This window comes from Cebidichthys violaceus, unplaced genomic scaffold (assembly GCF_023349555.1).
Source record: "Cebidichthys violaceus isolate CVI_PGR_0920_01 unplaced genomic scaffold, fCebVio1.0.p SCAF_24, whole genome shotgun sequence".
NCBI lineage: Eukaryota > Metazoa > Chordata > Actinopteri > Perciformes > Stichaeidae > Cebidichthys > Cebidichthys violaceus.
This window is the reverse complement of record NW_027176417.1, coordinates 1,721,789-1,741,121: the sequence shown is the minus strand read 5'-3', so window position 1 is coordinate 1,741,121 and position 19,333 is coordinate 1,721,789. Positions and strand designations below refer to the sequence as shown.

The following is a 19,333-nucleotide window of genomic DNA, read 5'->3' as shown; positions in this document are numbered from 1 at the left end:
TTAGCATGCACAAGAACCAGACGGTCACAATGTTCTACAAGTTGTTTTTAAGCTTCGGTTGGAGCAACAAACTAGTCTTTGGGCTACAATCCTCACATTGAATGTGGAGATGTTTGTGTGTTCTCTCCTGTAGTATTTTGCCCTGAAGCATGTTCAAACCTGCTGAGATCCAGTTATTTTCACCAGTTTTTGTAGATTTGCATTTCCTCATGATATTTACACTGGAGAGAGAAGAGAGAGACAGACAAGTACAAAGTGATAAGAGCTGAAACCATGATGATTGTGTTTCTTTATGACTACCAACGTTGGCAGGAGTCCCGGTAGTTAAGTTGAAGTGGTTAGGGTGTGTGGGTAGAGCCAAGGTGATGTTTGAGGAGAGTAAAATGTAGTTATTTCAGGGTGAGGCTCAAACACCGCCTTCGTGATCTTTGAGAGTTTACGACCCATCGTCTCTCTTCTCTCTCACTCTCTATCCATCCATCCCATTGCCAAACCTTTTGCTTCTGATCTTCCAAATAATCCTCTCTCTCTGTCTCTGTCTCTGTCTCTCTCTCTCACTCTCTCTCTCTTTCTGTGTCTCTCTCTCTCTCTCTCTGTGTTTCTCTCTCTCTGTGTTTCTCTCTCTGTGTGTCTCTCTCTCTCTGTGTCTCTCTCTCTCTGTCTCTCTCTCTCTCTCTCTGTCTCTCTCTCTCTCTGTGTGTCTCTCTCTCTCTCTCTCTCTCTCTCTCTCTCTGTGTCTCTGTGTCTCTCTCTCTCTCTCTCTCTCTCTCTCTCTCTCTCTCTCTGTGTCTCTCTCTCTCTCTCTCTCTCTCTGTGTCTCTCTCTCTCTCTCTCTCTCTCTCTCTCTGTCTCTCTCTCTCTCTCTCTGTCTCTCTGTCTCTCTCTCTCTCTGTGTGTGTGTCTCTCTCTCTCTCTCTCTCTCTCTCTCTCTCTCTCTCTCTCTCTCTCTCTCTCTCTCTCTCTCTGTGTGTCTCTGTCTCTCTCTCTCTGTCTCTCTCTCTCTCTCTCTCTCTCTCTCTCTCTCTCTCTCTCTCTCTCTGTGTGTCTCTGTCTCTCTCTCTGTGTCTCTCTCTCTCTCTCTCTCTCTCTCTCTCTCTCTCTCTCTCTCTCTCTCTCTCTCTCTCTCTCTCTCTGTGTGTCTCTGTCTCTCTCTCTCTCTCTCTGTCTCTCTCTCTCTCTGTGTCTCTGTCTCTCTCTCTCTCTCTGTCTCTCTGTGTCTCTCTCTCTCTCTCTCTCTCTCTGTGTCTCTGTCTCTCTCTCTCTCTCTGTCTCTCTGTCTCTCTCTCTCTCTCTCTCTCTCTGTGTCTCTCTCTGTCTCTCTCTCTGTCTCTCTGTGCTCTCTGTGCTCTCTTGGAGCGCTCACAGAACTAACAGTAGCTTTGGCAGGCCTCGTTCATCACCGTCTGCAGAGACCTGCTCTGTGTGTGTTGAAACCCCCCAGTCCCCTACTCAATCCAGTACCGTGTCATACTAAACCTAATATTGATGCTGTTTATGTGGGCTCACAAGGGCCACATTAAACCGCGTTACATGGATATGTGAGTTTATAGGCCGGTGTGTGTGAACATGTATAGAGTGAGTGCATGTGATCATGCTACGACCTGCCCTGCAAATCCACCGACTTTTAAAGCCAGTTAATTCCGCTCCAATTAAAATCAATATTTGATGAGATTTGCTGATGTAATGTCTCATTGATGGGAATGAACATGACTGAATAATGTATTGTGTTTTTAATCATGCAATGTATGATTCATGCAGCCATTATATATAGATAGATATTTTTTTTGATTTAGTAAAGTCAGTCTTTGACGCTTTCCGGGTCTCTATGTGGCGTCCCACCCCATGTTTGAGAAGCTGTGTTGTGTCACGGTTGGCCTTCACCATCTCATTCCTGTGGTCAGAGACCTCAGAGAGGGACTTCTGACTGTGGACTTTTTCCTCTCCGCTACTTCCAATCGTTATTTTTCCATCTGCAGCTGACCCCAAAGTTTGACCTCTCTGTGGAGCAAACGGAAAGTTCACCACTCTCTTGGCGTAAGACATGGACATGTAGGTGCGGCACTACTGTTGCACTGTTCCAGCAGAAGCATGCGTTTTCCTTGTTGAGGTGGGTGTGTACATGTGGAGCCACGTGGAAGCATTTAGACGTGCTGAGTTCAAAGACAGGGCCTCAGACGGAGCTGCCTCCGAGCTACCAAGGAACGAGACGGAGGCATTAGTACTTAGCGACCGCTGCTGATGGAGAAACAATTACCGAGAGATTGTTCCTGAAAGAGAGCAGGATGGGGGTGGGAAATAAATGAAGAGGGGCCCCGCTGAGGGATGGATAAGAGACGTGCTGTTTCCGCTCACTGTGTCGGAGAAAGAGGGGGGACTGTAGCATCGGGAGAGAAAGATGCACACATCCGTCTCCCACAGAAGCTCTTTTGCTGTACGCCGGCAGCCAGTGAGTGAGCAAACACTGTCCGCTCTGCTTGGCAGCAGATGGGATCCAATTTTTTTTTTTTTTTTGGAATTGCAGTGAATGAGGTCCCGAGTGAGGAGGCTAGTCAAGCCAACAGTGGAAGAGCTGGGCCCCATTTGGGGTAATCACCTCTTTCACTATGCTACACAAAAAAAAAAAACACCAAATTGGTAGTTTTTGTGAATTACATGTGGCTTTAGAGCAGTAGCTGTCGAGATGAAAAGGATCAGCGATAGTTCTTACAGGTGCGATATTCATCATTTCCTTTCCTTTCATTCGAAACATGCTTCCTTGTCGTCGAAACCGTTAATCCGGTTTGGCATGGCAGTACCTCGAGGTTGTTGCTTTAAAACACGATGGATAATCAACATCAGCCGCCAGACAAATGCTGGTATTATTTATCACCACGACCAGACGCCCTGGATGGTAGCCAGCAGTCATTTGGAGCTCCTATCTGAAACATGAATCTAGCAGAGTTAGGAAATAGTAGCTGCACTTGAGGATACATGTTGGACAAGTGGCTTAGCTTCAGGCAGCGCTCCTGTTTTTCCTAATCAGATAATTCCCCGTGCATTAAGAGGCTCTCTTAAAACTCAAAACTAGAACTTAATTTAATGGAGCGAGGCAGTGAGGGGGCGCTTGAAAAGTGAACTGGACAGGTCTGTATGTGTAGTTTTCTTTGGCTGTACCTGCGGCAGTAAATCTGCACCTGATGATATACTGTATCATAGTTTGTGTGAGGGTTTTGCCTTGGCATAGGCGATAAAGTCGATGGTAATTTAATTGAGGGAGAGGTTTTTGTATTTCATATTTATGGTTTGCAGTACGGAGAGGACTAAGGCGCTTGTTGTGTTACTATTTGGAGAGTGAAAAACTGGAATTTAGCGATGGGAACCAGTCCTTTTTGATTAGGAAAGAAATGCATAAGTGGGCAAGCTAACAGTTTATAAAGCAGCTTAAACCCCAAGTGTCAGCCTCAGTATCCTAAATGAGATTTCTCCCCCTTGATAAGCGTTATCCATGGCTCCTTATTAAAGCGTTCTAAGGCCTCCCTCCATCCCTGTCTTGGACCAGACCCTGTAACTTCACCCCTAAGTCTCTGGTTGGTTGTTGTTGAGTGTGTGTGTGTGTGTGTGTGTGTGTGTGTGTGTGTGTGTGTGTGTGTGTGTGTGTGTGTGTGTGTGTGTGTGTGTGTGTGTGTGTGTGTGTGTGTGTGTGTGTGTGTGTGTGTGTGTGTGTGTGTGTGTGTGTTGGGAGCATGCTGCACTGGGTTCTCTTTCAATAGGTGAAGTGTTTCTTCAGCTCCCTCCTCGTCTCCGTTTTGGATGTTTTCCAGAAGCCTCAGAGGAATTCAATGGCGTCTCCCCTGCTGTGTTCCCGAGTCTCCAGGCGTTTGTTTCTCTGAGAAACTAGCAGAGGAATGTAGCCTGCGATGTGATGTTTGGGAGGAAAAGAAGTTTTGTTTTTCACCTCTTTCCACCTTTTTGCTTTTTTTCCCCTCTTACTCTCGTTATCATTCCTTTTTCCCTCTTTCTCTCCGACTCCATGCCTCTCTCTCTCAAGCCATTTTCTCTTGCTCAAGCCTCATCATTCCCATCATAATTCACTGCAGACTTTTGAGCCGACTGTCCCTTTACTGCCCTAATTGGGAATTTCCATTGTTGCATCCCGAGATGAATAACTGTCACATTCTGCTGACGTTGGTTGTGATGGATTCATGTGATTGTTGAAGTGTCTTTTTTTTTTTCTTCCTCTCAAATGGATTTCGTGAGCTTTTTTGCTGCTTTTGAACGCATCAGTGCTGTTTGGGAACATTTCATTTGAAGTGGAGATGCTGCAGAGATTGTGAAATTGGTGTTTATGGTAATATGTTTGATTGACATGCTTTGATGTCGATATCTAGTTTTAATTACACTGAAGATATTTGTCTGTGGCGTTATTAAAACACTATTCCTTCCTTGTAAATCATCCGGGTATCTCCATCACCACACACACACACACACACACACACACACACACACACACACGTGTGTTTACCACAGGCCTAGTTGATTATTCAATTGTGTTTCCACACCCTTTTCTTGGCTCGTAAATAATCTGTTTCTGCAACACGTGCACAAACAAGAACACATGCCAAGCTTAAGTGTCTGTGACTCTCTTTTAATGGCTGGTTCTCTGCTGAGAGGTTAAACGGGGTGAGGAACCTAAAGCTCTCAAGACGACACATCCACAACTTCTATTTGGGGAATGATCGGGCTCTAGCTTTTCAAACTACAAATCCCATGATGCGTTGGGGACATTAACAGGAAATATAATGCCGTTCTGGAGTTTTTGCCATAATTGCTGCTATTGCGCCCTTAGGGTTTTAAAATGCCTTAATGGCTTTCAATGAGATGTGTGTTAATCTGCTGACCGAGTTGGTGAGCTGGCCAAATCACTCCTCACACAGTATCTTCGCCTCACTTCTCTGTTTGAAAACCTCAGCTTTAGAGTCTCAAGTGTTATCATTGTAAAGATAATCTCAGAATGTCCGGTATGTATAACATGCATGCACCACAGGGGTCGGCTTCCATATCTAATATTAATAGATCTTTGGCACGTTAGCACTCAAACCATTCATAGGGGTTGTGTTCAGCTACAAGTGTGCCCCTACTGTAGAATAAAAGCTTCCATTTTATCATCCAGTGTCTCCATGGAGCTCCAGTGGCTTTTAGGAAACAAGGCAGCGCTGTTGGGAGATTTGCAGAACTCATTATAGCGCGAGGCGTAGTACAGACGCACCCACCGCCACCCTACACCAGACACCAATTGCTTTTTTTAATGGTACAACATCGTGCATGTGTTCCCATCTGCTGCTCGGTTTAATTGTCTGCCTCAAGTGAGCTGTGAACACACACACACACACACACACACACACACACACACACACACACACACACACACACACACACACACACACACACACACACACACACAGAGTTGTCTTCATTGCAGCCTGTAGGCATCTTCATCTTCCCCCATCAGGGGTGCTGCCAGTTTGATTTCCCACAGTGCCTTGCTGTCACTGTTGACAATGCTAGCAGGTATTTTGCCAACATGCTGTTTATTCAAAAGTCCAGTTAGGCACATGTGTGTGTCCATCTGTGTGTGTGTGTGTGTGTGTGTGTGTGTGTGTGTGTGTGTGTGTGTGTGTGTGTGTGTGTGTGTGTGTGTGTGTGTGTGTGTGTGTGAACCCATAGCCTCTCCCTTCTGGTGGTGTGGAGGAGCTGGCTCTGACGTCTTGCCAGTGGGTTAAGCTGTTTAACCTAATCTGAGCGAGAGGATGTGATTGGTGGACAGTCGAGGAGGGAGGAAGCCTCTCCCAGCTGTCCTGCTGTTCACTGGTATGTTTGACTCTTTTTTTTCCTTGAGGGGAAGTTGAACTGTTCTTTCTCCTCATACCAATGGTGACTGTCGACTGCAGCACAGGTACTACAAGTCTTTTGCAAGTATTGCGTAAAAAAGCACCTTAAATGATGGCCATAGAAACCTGTTCCTTTACTAAATACTTCAGAATTGACCCCGATGCCAACAGGCTTTAAGGAAAACTCCAACACAGTGGGGATGGCGATCAACAGCGGGGGATCTTTGTGATTTGTCTTCTCGGCATCAAATAAAGCCACACCATCAATTCTAAAGCTGAAGAACTAGCAGTGTGACAATGACTTTAACATGACACTACTAAACCAGATTTTATGGACTACTTTAGAAAATTGCCCATGCGTATAGACTATTAAACGTTGCAGAGACTCATTATTTTTAGCCTCGGGGAACCACTCCTCAAGGAAACCGTCTTTGAACAGGACAAAATCGTACCATGCATACTAACGGATAAACTAGAACACAATGAGAAAGGATTTAAACTTCCTCAGAGTGATATCTGTAGGTCGTACTGCATGTTACTCTAACTCAGATCTCTGGTGTGAAAACCTTCAGAGATTCATGATAAGGTTGACCATGAGATTACAGAACATCTGTAGAGATCCACGTCTCAAATTACTGCTTAGTACGCACAGTCGCAGCCAGACGGCAGTTGAGTTAAGGTTCAGGTGGTTCCCTGGCTCAGCAGGGTGTAACTATCTCTTTCATTTTGCAGTCTTCCCATATCTCTCACTTCTCTCTCCGAGTCTCTTTGTCACATAATCTTGACATTATGAAAGCTATTTTGAAGCTAGAAAATTCCATTTCTGAGCCATTGCTATGAAATTGTGAGTCAATAAAACCCACCAGTAATGGTATCATTTCAAAGTAATACCTCAAAGCAATAACAGCGTATTCTTCTCTCATCTGCCTGACAAAGATCCCTGCTGGAATTCAGAGCAGGGGACTGAGGCAAGAAACTGAACAGCTTTGAGGTGGTTTTTTTTCCCCTGTCTTTTCCCCCCGTGGAGAGTTCTTATCATCAATCTCAGCCATCTGGTTTCTATCCATGTTGACATAAGTCTGGGTGCAGGACTTCAGAGAAGTACCTTTCAAACATCCCCTCACTTCACGCCAGTTTGCCTCAAGTCAAATTCTTTTATTTCGAGCTTGTCTTGTTGTGAAAATCACAAATCTGCAGCAGGGGCAGTAAGACATCTTGATTTTAATTTCCGGGAAAGCTAGATAAGCCTCGACACATGAGAAATTTCCTTTTCGAAGTTTGTAATTCTTGCAGTGGACCACGTCAACCAAATCTATCAGAACCCAAAGTATGAATGCTACAAATGCCATGTGTGCTCATTTTTTTTGGGGGGGGATTTTGTAGGTCATTTGCGCCAGTGACGCCGCGGGGCCTCCTGTAAACCCCTCGGCGCACCACGGCAGATGGTGAGAATATTTGACTTGGCCATAGTTTGCAGGGCAAGGCTGGATCTGAAGAAAGGGAGTGTGAAGGAAAATACTGGAAGATAAACACAACAATGAATAGGTAAAATATCTCCACTTTTAAATGGAAAACGGATGTGTTTTGAGAGAAGAGCAGATCCAGATTGTACTTTTAGGTTGAGGACACACAGACTGGTGCTGTGACTGTTTTACTAACTACTAACCTGCTTTGGAGAAAGCTAGATAGAGGCCTCTTACTGTAATTGATGCGTTTTCATTAGCTATTCATCTGTAACACAAAGGCCACGGAGAAACGGTGACAATAGAGAGAATAAAGACTAAATAGAGAAAGCAAAGTGAAATATATGGAGGTTTTCTTCGCTATAGGCCTCGAGGGGCAAAAGGCGACTGGATAGGAGAATAGGGAGAGCAATTACTTTGATATACAACATCCCAGTTTAGCCAGGCAGCAGCCTTTTAGCAGGAGAGAGGTCCTGGATTAGAAAGTAAGACGAGAGGGAGTGTGTTTGCTCAATCTCCTGGGGGTTTTTTTTGCAGGCGGATGATTTAGCGAGGGTGGGTCTGGCAGAGAGACGGTCTGATGAGTCGACAGGCATGTTGACATCTTACTGGCAAGTGTCCCCGATAGGCAAAGAGCCACGGGTTAAGTGGAGTCTGGACACCAGACAAGGGAGCGAGTGAGTCCATCAGGAAGATCAAACCGACACATTCACCACTGATTTTGTCTTCTTTTCCAACCTTGTTTATTGTCAGTAGCACAAACCAGAAACACTGGCTGCGTGGGTTCTACCACAAAGAACGTGCCAGCTGACTGTAATGGGTATTTTCATACTCGGTTGTGGCACACAGCCCCCCCTAACATACATTTTGTTTTAGGGGCACCACTATAATTTGAGTGTAGAAAAGGGCCTGAGTCACTTTATGAAAGGTAAACAGAAAGATGAAGCCGCTGCAGAGAGCCTCTGTGACTCTCACTTGCTGAAAAATAACATTTTTCTGCCCCATCAGTAAAAATGTGTTGTGTTTTCCTCATTAGCTGTGTCACAAACATGAATTTAAGTAGGTGAATTGAGGACACACTGAAAATATGCATTGCGAACAGACATGCTGGTGTGTTTTCCCTTTTCTGGATCTATTTCTTCAGCTCGGATGACAGCTGCCAGAATCCACCGATGGCCCGTCGGTTGTTAAGGCTCACTTCTAGACCTGCTCGCCCTCTAATTATTTTTGAAGACAAGAGCCATGTTGGTGTGAGGCCCAAAAGGACAGCTGTGTGAAACTGGACCCAGCCTTTTAAGGACATGGCCTTGGCCTTTGCAGGCGGCTTTTACAGTCCAGAGTCGCAGCAGGAAAATCTGACTCCAACAGCTTTTTCAGACTCTTTAATTGTGCGTCTGCATGCGAGCACACATGCCAATGAATGTGTGACTGTGTGCTACAGAGCAAGTGCTCAATATGTCTGGGTTTGCAGGGCGTCATTCCACTTCTGCTAGATGAGACAAATATCAGACTCCAGGATATGATGAAAACGTGTCTCTGTGTGCGAGTGAGCAAGCACAAGAGTGTGTGTTTGGCTCGCTGATGAGTTACTGAATGAAGTGATTGTGACTCGAACTGAAAGGACCTCAGTCTGCTCAGCTGAAACAGTTCGACACAGCAGTTATTTTTAGGTCGTAAAACTCTCAAACTATGAACTTGTAGGAAATTCTCACTCTCCTTATTTGTTCCCCAGTAAGTGCAACGCCGAGCCTATTCTTATTCTGCTGTTTTATTACAAACAAGAGCTAAATATATGTCGCGTTTGACCTCGGCCATGTGACCATTTCCTCTGCTGAAACTGTTGCCAAAATCCCGAGAGCAGGCTGATCCATTGAAAGTGCCACTTTAATTTTGTCTTTTGGTGCATTAACATATATTTTTGAAAAGTTTACAGCCTGAACAAACAAACAAACCCAAACTACCTATCACAATCATGCACTGTCAGGAATTTAGTTTGAAACTTTGGATTGTGTGCTAAGCAAGGAGAAGTGCTGTTTGTGCAGTGCAGCTTTAGTTTCATGCATAAAGATAACTTCCCCCTAAAGTCAGGAGAGCGCTTGAGAGCAGCTTTAACGTTAATTGCGTGTGACATTTTAATGCTTAATACTGTTCTTTCATTGTGAGAGATTCTAGAAATGGCCTTTTTGATCTTGACCATTTGAGACGCAGCGACCGCGTGAAAGGTCGTGTTTTTAGTTTGGATTAGGAACTCGGCGGTCTGGCCGGAAACTTGCAGGTATTATCAGGAAGCTAGACCTGTAAGTGAAAGGCAAGGCTCTTCTGACTGTTCACTCGATCAGTGTCGATGAGGGTGTTTTGTTTCATCCCACTTCTCTGCTTAAATGTGGTTTAGGTTTTATAAACCTCCATGATTATCAAGCTTTAAACGTTTCATGTTCTACACTCTCTCTCCACTCAGCTTTGAAGTTTGAAGCCTTCTTCTCTCATCACTCTGCTGACCAGATTCAGGGAACTTGGCCGGCTACCATGTTGTTTTTAGAAAGGTTGCTTCAGTGCCCAAAAAAAGAGACTGAATCTGAGTACGCCTATTGGGTTTAAGACAGTTTGGGATCCAGCTTTCCTCACTTTCCAGCACTTCTGCTCTCACCTTTTCATTACAGCTCCTGAGGTTACATTGAGGTCTTTTTTCCTGCCAGCTTGTTGTTATGACAGAAATAAATGAATAACAGGGTTTAGCATCAGGTTTGCTTCGGACTCGACGCCGTCAGGTTTTAGGCACATCGTGTGTTCGTGACGCCCGTGTTATTCTAACTGGAATCGATATCTCAAGATTTCGCCGCCATTCCCCTCAATGACATCCCCCTCTGCATTCCACAGCCTTGCATTACTTGAACGTGATATGGGATACCTCCCCGACGCATGCACACACAGCCTTACTCTAGTTATCGGAGGAGGGTTTGCTGAATTTAAAGGAAATTGCTTTCGCCCGAAACAAACTTGGAAATCTTCCTCGGGCTGATTAAGTTCATCTTGTTTGACGAGACCTGCTGCACCCAGGTTTCCAAACACTTTCCCTTTTTGGCTCTGGCTTTGTTGTTTTTTTACACAATAAATGCAGAGAATCAAGCTCTGGGATTCTCATCCAGCCTGTTCTCCCGCTTCCTCTCCTCTCTCCTCTTAACCTCCTTTAAACCAAGATTACCACTCCATCTGGATCCAGTCCAAACTCCAGGGATCCCTGAGCTGTGCTCGTGACCGTGGCATCTGTCGAGTCTCTCCGTCATGACATGCACACCTGATTGCAGTCATGTTGTATCTCCGCTATCTGACAGCAGAATAACTTGACATGTTGTGATCAACGAGCATTTTTGCTTCTCGAGGCCTGTGTGTGTGTGTGTGTGTGTGTGTGTGTGTGTGTGTGTGTGTGTGTGTGTGTGTGTGTGTGTGTGTGTGTGTGTGTGTGTGTGTGTGTGTGTGTGTGTGTGTGTGTGTGTGGGTGTGTGTGTGTGTGTGTGTGTGTGTGGGTGGGTGGGTGGGTGGGTGGGTGGGTGGGTGTGTCCCTACAGACAGGCTGACCACACAGAAACAGATGGACACACACACACACACGGTAGCCAGATGGTGACAGACTTGGCTAACACCTTAGCCTTCACTGTTCTGATTCCTCTCCTCCTCATTTTTCTTCCCTGCCTCCTTTCCAGCACATTTTAATTTTAATGTTTTAAGCATTTTAAATCAAATAGTCTGTCCTGCTATTTGTCATCACAGTTTCCTCAAATAAAAAGTTCTATTTTCAGGAAATTGAAAGAGGAAATATGGGCCAATCTGTAAGAATGTTACATTTTTATAAAGAGTAAAAAGTGTATCTACTAAAATGATATCTTCCTGTCAAAGGAATGAATGTTTGCAGTCTTATAATACACATTCTCTTGACTAGAGATGTATAATAGTACGTTGTAACTCTTCAGGGTGGTGCCATTTAACTCAAACTGCCTCAGAGAAAATTATTCGGGGATAATTTGGGGTTTAGTTCCACGTCTGTGTCTATTTTGGAAAATCCCAAATCTTGAAGAAGAGTTTATTTGCTGCTTGTAATGAGTGAGTCCAGAGGAAACAACGGTACATACATGCTAACCAATCACTGCTTTCTCTGCTTTGCCAGCGTCAGGTGCAGCTGCAGCATTAGACGGGGAACACGCACACTTCTCCTGAACACTCCCAGCTGAGCCTCAGCCTCCAGCTATTCATTAGACACAGACCTGAAGCCTGAACCTCCCATCGAGGTCAAAGGTCAGGGGCTCGTTAAGAAGGGAAAGGCTCGTTAGAGAAAACGGTGTCCACGAGTCCAGGTGTTTTTTTCAGTGTCTCTCACCTTCGGCACCAGCTTCTTTTTTTTTTTTTTTTTTTAATAAAAAGTCCTATTTGAAAGTGACAAATGTGGAGACTTAAATCAGTTACAGATGACCTTTGAAAAAGACTCCTGATCTCCTCAATTCCATTATCACCACTCCCCTGATGAGATGCTGTGTGACATTTTGGCATTTGCATTACTTTCCATTCCTCTTCTCACCTCTCCCGTCCTCCAGTTTCCTCCTTTATTTTTAATCTAATTTGCTTTTTTTCCACCTCTGTTCCTCTCTTACAGCAACGTTCCCCCGGCAAAGTGCTGTTTGACCTGGTTTGTGTCCATCTCAATCTGGCGGAGGGAGACTATTTTGGACTGGAGTACCAGGACCATCGCAAGATGACGGTGAGAGACTATTTTTGAGTTATTTTTTACCTTTGGTACAAGATATTTTCTGAGCATAAAAGTATAATAAACATTTCATATGTTTTTACTCCTTTTAGTGCAGTATTTTGCTGCTAGAAAGCTTACTTTTACTACAAAATTCATAAATAATTTCTTTGTTACATTTCCCTGCATCTACAACCTGAAGGGGAACTTTCAACAGAAGCTTTCTCATGTTTGCCGTCTGCTTTAAAACCACACGACTCACGCAGATCTACATTCAGCATCCTTAATGTTTTTGCAGCATATTCAGAGTGCTGGAAGCAAGGTTGCTCTCAAGTTAACTCTAACTGTAATCACACGGGTCCACACTCTGCACGCATGGACACTCCTGACACTTCCTGTTTTGCATATCTTCCTTTCATCTACATCTATGTGGGTTTAACCTGGACTCAGTCGTTCCTCCTCTCTCATGGAGGAGCAGCTGGTTGTAATAATGCTATTGTCTTTACTGCTGCTAGAGTCTGCATTGGTGCGTGTAAAAGTTACTAATGGAGGGAAAGCTAGCTGGAGGACAACAGTCAGGCCTGTTTATTTCTCAATATGCACACACAAACACTCCAGTGTACTCAAACACTGGAGCCTCGCTGTGCATTTCAGTGCCTCTGGAATGAAAAACAGTTGCTCTGACGTGGATCGATGAAACAAATGACGTAATGCTGAGGAAATAGGGACATTATTGTCAGCACAAAGGAATTACAGGCCCACATGCAAATACATGAAGCTAAAGATCAAGTAGATAACTGAGCGTTTATTGTCTTGTGCATGTTAGCTAGTGTGAATTTTATAGACGTAATAAGTAACCCACATCCAAACATACTCCACCACTACATATCAAAAGCCATTACAAGCAGCATTTCAAATGTGGAGGATACAGTTTGCAGCAACAATAGACTTTATATTATGTTGTGTTTAAAAGTCCTGTAGTCCCTATAATTAGAACAAAATCATGAAATTATTTGAAAATTATTAGGAAATGCCTGAATTGTTCTGTTGGGAGGATTTGACATGTTTATATCATATAGAGATTTTTTTATACAATGGTTTTAGCATCAAAACTCATTGGCGTTTACAGTATGTAAGCTACACATTCTACTTATTTCTAGATGTTGTGGTTCGATGTATAGTGATTAAAGTAAAGTTCTGTCCTCCATAGGTGTGGCTGGACCTGCTGAAGCCGACACTGAAACAGATCAGACGTAAGTAAGATGAGCAAATGACAAATGCCAATAATGATTTTTCACCATTCTATCAGAATATGTAACCGTCTCCCTTCTTTCCTCTCCTTCAGGGCCCAAAAACACCATCCTGCGCTTTGTGGTGAAGTTCTTCCCTCCTGACCACACACAGCTCTTGGAGGAGCTGACCCGGTAGGTCTTCTGGAACACAGAAACCACACCTACCTGAGGACGAACCTCTTGCTTTTGGAGGTTCAGGAGGAGTTTCACAGCTGTGTCTGAACATAAAGCAGAGGCCTTGTTACAATACGTTTGCATGTTGTTTTGTACTTTTTGTAGCCAGCCCCTTGCCATTTTTAACGCGTCCATATTCACATGCCATAACATCAAACAGTCTTTTTCTTCCTATGTGGGAACCAGGGTCATTAACACATTTGTTGTTCTAAACCAGTTAAAAGGAGATGAATACTCTGACCACTTTTGATCCATAGCTTCAGAAAACCAGCTGTTTTACTATAAGCAGTAATCTCAAACATGCAACTGTGTCTAGGGAGCATCTTTTTCCCCCCCGTTAGCGTACAAAGATTCAATTATATAGAACAAATGTTCCACATATTTCCTCCTTTTCAAGAACTTGTTCAAAAGGAGTAACTTATCAGCCCCCATCTTGTCTGCCTCTCTGATTTGTTTAGTCTGACAGAGTCAGTCTTCTCATTCTGTTCTCGTCTGAGCTCATTCAGGACTTCAGTACAAAACATTTGACCGGACACATTTTCCCATGATGCTCTGGTTCGCTCTAAGCTCCCAGCTGGGTTTACTTGAGACCAGAGCCGAGCAGGAAGCAAGCGTAGTGCCTCTTGAGATTTAATAGAGCTTTAATCAAACCCCCTTTTTTAGCAATAGCTATTCAGGGTGTTTACAACCTGTAATTATCTCTCTATATAGTAGTTTTAATTGTGCTACATTAAAATTGCCTTTTGCGGGTTTCACCAAGTTCAATTTAAGACTTCTTTAAGACCTTTTCATTCCATATAAAATGCATAGAATAATTTATTTCTATATTGCTTTCTGCAGGAAATGCAATGTATTTGTCCCTGACAATGGCAACAGTTAACAATCAACCAGGACTGAAATCTTGAGGATTATTACTTTAATTTCACAAGAGAATATCACCACCAGTACAGAACGCTTTACATATTTTCCACCGTCGTTGTTCGGCCTCTCAGCTGGCCGCTTTATTCCACTGATCTCATGTTAATCCAGCGTTAAACAGGAAGTGGGCACGCCGCCTTTTTTTCTTCCTTTGTTTGGCTCTCGCAGCATTTAGCTGGTGTCAGCGTTTCCTTTGATGGTTAATGTGTGCACAGACGGACCAGATACGTAAACCCACAGATGGAATAAAGACTTCTTTGAAGACATATCAGGCTGATATTAGCCACTCTGGCCAATCAGTGCTGCTAATCGTTGTATTTTTTCTGCTGCGTTGTGTTTCGTTGCTTACACATCGAGTTAAATAGCACACGACGTGATGTCGCTCACTCTAAATTGCAGCGGCGTTCTTAAATGGTAAAATGACTCCAGATTCAAATAAAAAAGATATCAAAACTCGCCAAAGCCTCATTTAAATTTATTAGAGAGATAATCAGGCAGTGATAAAAAGGTATGTCCTTGTACACGAAGTAGTGAGCTGGAGAATCATCCAAACTCTGCATTCAAAAAGTCAAGAAGTGTCCTTTTTACTGACTTTATCCTGAAATATGTAACAAATCCTCAACATTATCAAATATAACGTCTTAGTACAAACGGATGGCAGACAGAATGCATGTGTGTGTTTTGTCTGTCAGCTGTCTTACTTCCCTACAGTCCTCTTTATTTTGCTGTCTCTGCTGTTTCTTGATGGAAACACAGCGTCATGGCAACATGTGCACGCTGGGTGCATGTGTGTGAAGGAGGTCTGGATCATGTTTCAAGTAGCCGGCTGTATAATGATTAACAGAAAAGGTCATAAACTCAATTAGGGATTGGTTTGAAGTCGTATAAATAGATATGTAAATGCCAGCAGTCTGATGGTAATGGCATTGCTTTGACCAGTCGAGTTTATAAAGTGTGCATTAACCTAATCACCTTCTTTTTACCTCCTTGCCTTCTGTCGATCTCCCTCCCACACTCTCTTCTATTTCTGTCTGGGTTGTATCTTTTATTCTCTGTCTCTATCTCCAGGTATCTGTTCGCCCTGCAGATTAAACGCGACCTGGCCTGCGGTCGTCTCATCTGCAACGACACCAGCGCTGCTCTCATGGTCTCCCACATCATTCAGTGTAAGAGCAACACACGTGTAAAACTAAAAGCATTCACCATTGAAATGCCTGTGCCAGCAATTTTGCCACAAATTCTCATAGTGGGACCCAGTGTAATGAGAAAGCATGCGTAAGACTGACTATAAATCACCGAATACTCATGACAGATATTCCCTTTGGGGGCACTTCAGCAGCTGGTGTGGCTCGTGTGTTTCCAGTTTAAGTTTATGAAGATATTTGAATTTGATGAACACTTTGTTTTCCCCTCCCCCGCTGCGTCGTCAGGCTCTCTTGTCTTCATCGCGGCAGCCATTGTTATTTATTCAGCACCATTATGTGAAGGATGTAGAGTTTATGGATTCAGTTCGGTCTGGCAGACAGCGGCTGGGCGGCTGCTCAGCATGCTAAAGAATATCACTTGGTTGCCGTGGTAACACCAGTGCTGTAGCCTGTGTGTGTGTGTGTGCGTGTGTGTGTGTGCGTGCACCCGCGGGTGGCACCGTACAAGGTGAGGGTTTATCATCGCTGGTGTTGGGACAGATGGAGGACGCACGCATCAGCACACGTCATCTGATCTACTGTAGAATAGATTAGGACGGATAACAAATTAACAAGAATAGAGAAAATAAAAGTGTGTGTATTTTCTTTTGTTGCGTTTGCTTAGATTGCTGCAGATTCTTTATCTTGGCAATTTCCTGTTCTCCTCAACACACTTTATTGAATCTACTCACCTCATTTCTCTCTTCGTTTTCACTCCAAATAAATATTCAATCTCCTTCTTTCTTCCTCGTCCGTCAGCTGAAATAGGAGATTTTGATGAGACCCAGAGCTGGCAGCATCTCCTCCACAATAAGTACCTGCCTGACCAGGACGCCATCAGAGACAAGATCACCGACTGCCACCGCAAGCATGTGTGAGTTATCACACACATGTCCACACATGCATTCACTGTATGTGCAGGCTGACACGTGCAGTTTTCAGAAGATAAAAGGAGGGCAAATATATAACACATTCAGAGTTTTGATTATTCGTTTGTGTCTGAAATGGGTTTTACATGGAATAACTAAGATTTACTATTTAAAAAGTTGCTTCAGCAGAACTGTTTACATGTAAATAGATTATCTTAAAAGATTAGCTTAAAAAAACATTCTAAGTTGAGCTACAGTTTGACTTGGCATCAGTTTGTGGGCTTTAAGGTGTCACCAAAACACACACACACACACACACACACACACACACCTTCACAGCAACTCTCACACACAGAGATGTTTATCTGTTTATTCAAATGTGCACTCACAAACACACCCATTACACAATTACACCCAGCCCATACGTCTCTCTCCCTCCTGCAGAGATGTTGATCTGTTTAGCCACACAACACACACACACACACACACACACACACACACACACACACACACACACACACACACACACACACACACACACACACACACACACACACACTTTTAATCCCTCCCCGCAGAGGTGACTATCTGCAAACATACCACATTGCGGTCTCACACATTCACCCAACACACTCCTCTTCTCATTTACATTATAGCTGTGTTTTGCAATGCTGTTTGCAAATATATGACAAAAGCATTTCCTTGTTTTCTGGAGATGCAAATTCCCCTAAAATTGTTCCTTAACCACAGATGAGAGATGAAAACTGAACCACTGATATGTTGATGATTAGTCACGCTGTGCACCACATACTCTTTCTGTGGGCTACTGATCCCACCTCCCTCAGCCACCCGAGCCGACGCAGGAAGGAAGTGGCTAATTCAGCAGCTCATACAGGAAACAGGAAGCTATTTTCAGATTTGCGAGGAAACAAACTTCTCATGTGGCCAATTTCTTTACCATCTGATCTTGTGGTGTATTTTAAGACTGTTTGTTGTTTTTGCACTTACAATAAATCTGCGATAGAAATCTGGAATCATGTCTAACACTTGGTGAGGGTTATCAGTGGAGAAACTTTATACACAAGCGAACAGAAGAAGAAGAAACAAAATATGATTCTTCTTCTTTCATCAGCTTGAGAAAGATGAGCTGCTGATTGATCGGTATTGTGATTAATGGATTGATTGACCACTCTCCTCCACAGCGGGCAGACTCCTGCAGAGTCAGACTACCAGCTGCTGGAAATCGCTCGGCGGTTGGAGATGTACGGTGTTCGTCTGCACCCGGCCAAGGACCGAGAGGGTACTAAACTCAGTCTGGCCGTGGCGCACATTGGCGTGCTGGTTTTTCAGGTGAAAGCATAAATATCAAACCTAACATTCTCCCTCAAACCTGTAATTGCTTTGCTGAAGTGTGAGTTGTTCCAGAGTCGAGAACAAGGCTGCATAGGGAGGTGTAAGCTGTACATTCCTTAAATGTTTTCTGGAAAAGGGGCATGCATAATATTTTGTACAGTGTTACATTATTAACCTCTTCTTCATCGGCTCAATTCATCGTGGAGATATTCTTGAGGTTTGGCACCTCTCTGATAAGCCTCCACTCAACTGTTCAGGCTCTTAACTTGAGGAGAGGAATGGACTTTATGGTAGTATGTGCTAGTGTTTTGGGATAAGATGTAGAGGGAACTAGTACACCTATAGTATGTGTCTTGGGTTTACAGGAATCAAATAGTACACCTTCTGGGAGGGTAAATGATTGTACCTTTTTTTTTTTTTAGAAGTTCATTCTTCATCGTCTTCTCATTGTGTCTTCTTTATTCAGGGCTACACAAAAATTAACGCCTTCAACTGGTCCAAGGTTCGCAAGCTCAGCTTCAAACGCAAAAGGTTCCTAATCAAGCTGAGAGCGGACCCCGCTGTAAGTCCTTATCAGACCTCCTTTGTCCTTTCCTCTTGTTTTCCCTGCCCGTCCTGCGTCTTTTCGTCCCTCCGTCCATAGTCACGTCTGCCTCTGCGTCTTCCAGCAGAGTGCCCACCACGACACGCTGGAGTTTGCCATGGCCAGCAGGGATTGCTGTAAGGTCTTCTGGAAGATCTGTGTCGAGTATCACGCCTTCTTCAGGCTCTTCGAGGAGCCCAAGCCCAAACCCAAACCCATCCTCTTCACCAGAGGATCCTCATTCCGGTTCAGGTAAGGAGAGGGCCAGAAAGGGACAGCATCGTAACACGACTACGTGCGCATTTGTGCTTACTTTGTGTTCATCACCTGCAGCGGTCGAACCCAGAAGCAGATCATCGACTATGTGAAAGACTCAGAGCTCAAGAAACTTCCGTTTGAAAGGTGAAGCGCCCTTCTTTGTTTAGATTACTCCAACAACAGAAGCGGCGATCGTGTATCTGTTTTCCTGATTAGTTGCACGTGGTTTGACCTCATCTGCAACCGCCTCTCTTTTCAGGAAGCACAGCAAGATCCTGTCTAGCAGCATGACGCCTCAGTCTTCGTCCTTCAGATCTCAAGTGCCAAAAGAGGTGATACACGCTTTAAAACCAACAGACACTGACCTTTATCTACCCATAGTCTTGTTTTTTTGTTTTTACTAGTTAATATATCTTTACATTTCCTTGTAACTCTACTTGTTGTAAACATTTACAGACTCTTTGTGTCTTCTTTTTATTACTTCTCTCTATCGCTTTAATCTGGAGCTGCTCTGTGGCCAACAGTACAAAGCTGTTTTTGTCCCGAGCAGCTCTGGGGAGTGAGTGTGCTCTCTCTTTGCACTCGTTATTCAAAGTCAGGAATTCAGTTTGATGCGCCCAGATTTTAAAAAGCTCTC

At 43.9% G+C, this 19,333-nt stretch overlaps 1 protein-coding gene across 4 annotated transcripts in view; it reads left to right on the top strand.

Annotated features, from left to right (window-relative positions):
• Positions 1–19,333, top strand: part of LOC137879155 (FERM, ARHGEF and pleckstrin domain-containing protein 1-like) — a 44,724-nt gene that overhangs the window by 9,842 nt on the left and 15,549 nt on the right. For 3 of the 4 annotated variants that reach the window (XM_068719770.1, XM_068719767.1, XM_068719768.1), the window contains exons 3-12: positions 11,976–12,080; positions 13,276–13,318; positions 13,411–13,489; positions 15,518–15,615; positions 16,393–16,507; positions 17,705–17,852; positions 18,322–18,417; positions 18,524–18,690; positions 18,772–18,840; positions 18,956–19,028. In XM_068719770.1, coding sequence (XP_068575871.1) covers positions 11,976–12,080; positions 13,276–13,318; positions 13,411–13,489; positions 15,518–15,615; positions 16,393–16,507; positions 17,705–17,852; positions 18,322–18,417; positions 18,524–18,690; positions 18,772–18,840; positions 18,956–19,028 — 993 coding nt within the window. The remainder of the gene's footprint in view (positions 1–11,975; positions 12,081–13,275; positions 13,319–13,410; positions 13,490–15,517; positions 15,616–16,392; positions 16,508–17,704; positions 17,853–18,321; positions 18,418–18,523; positions 18,691–18,771; positions 18,841–18,955; positions 19,029–19,333) is intronic. The other variant, XM_068719769.1, reaches the window with a different exon arrangement.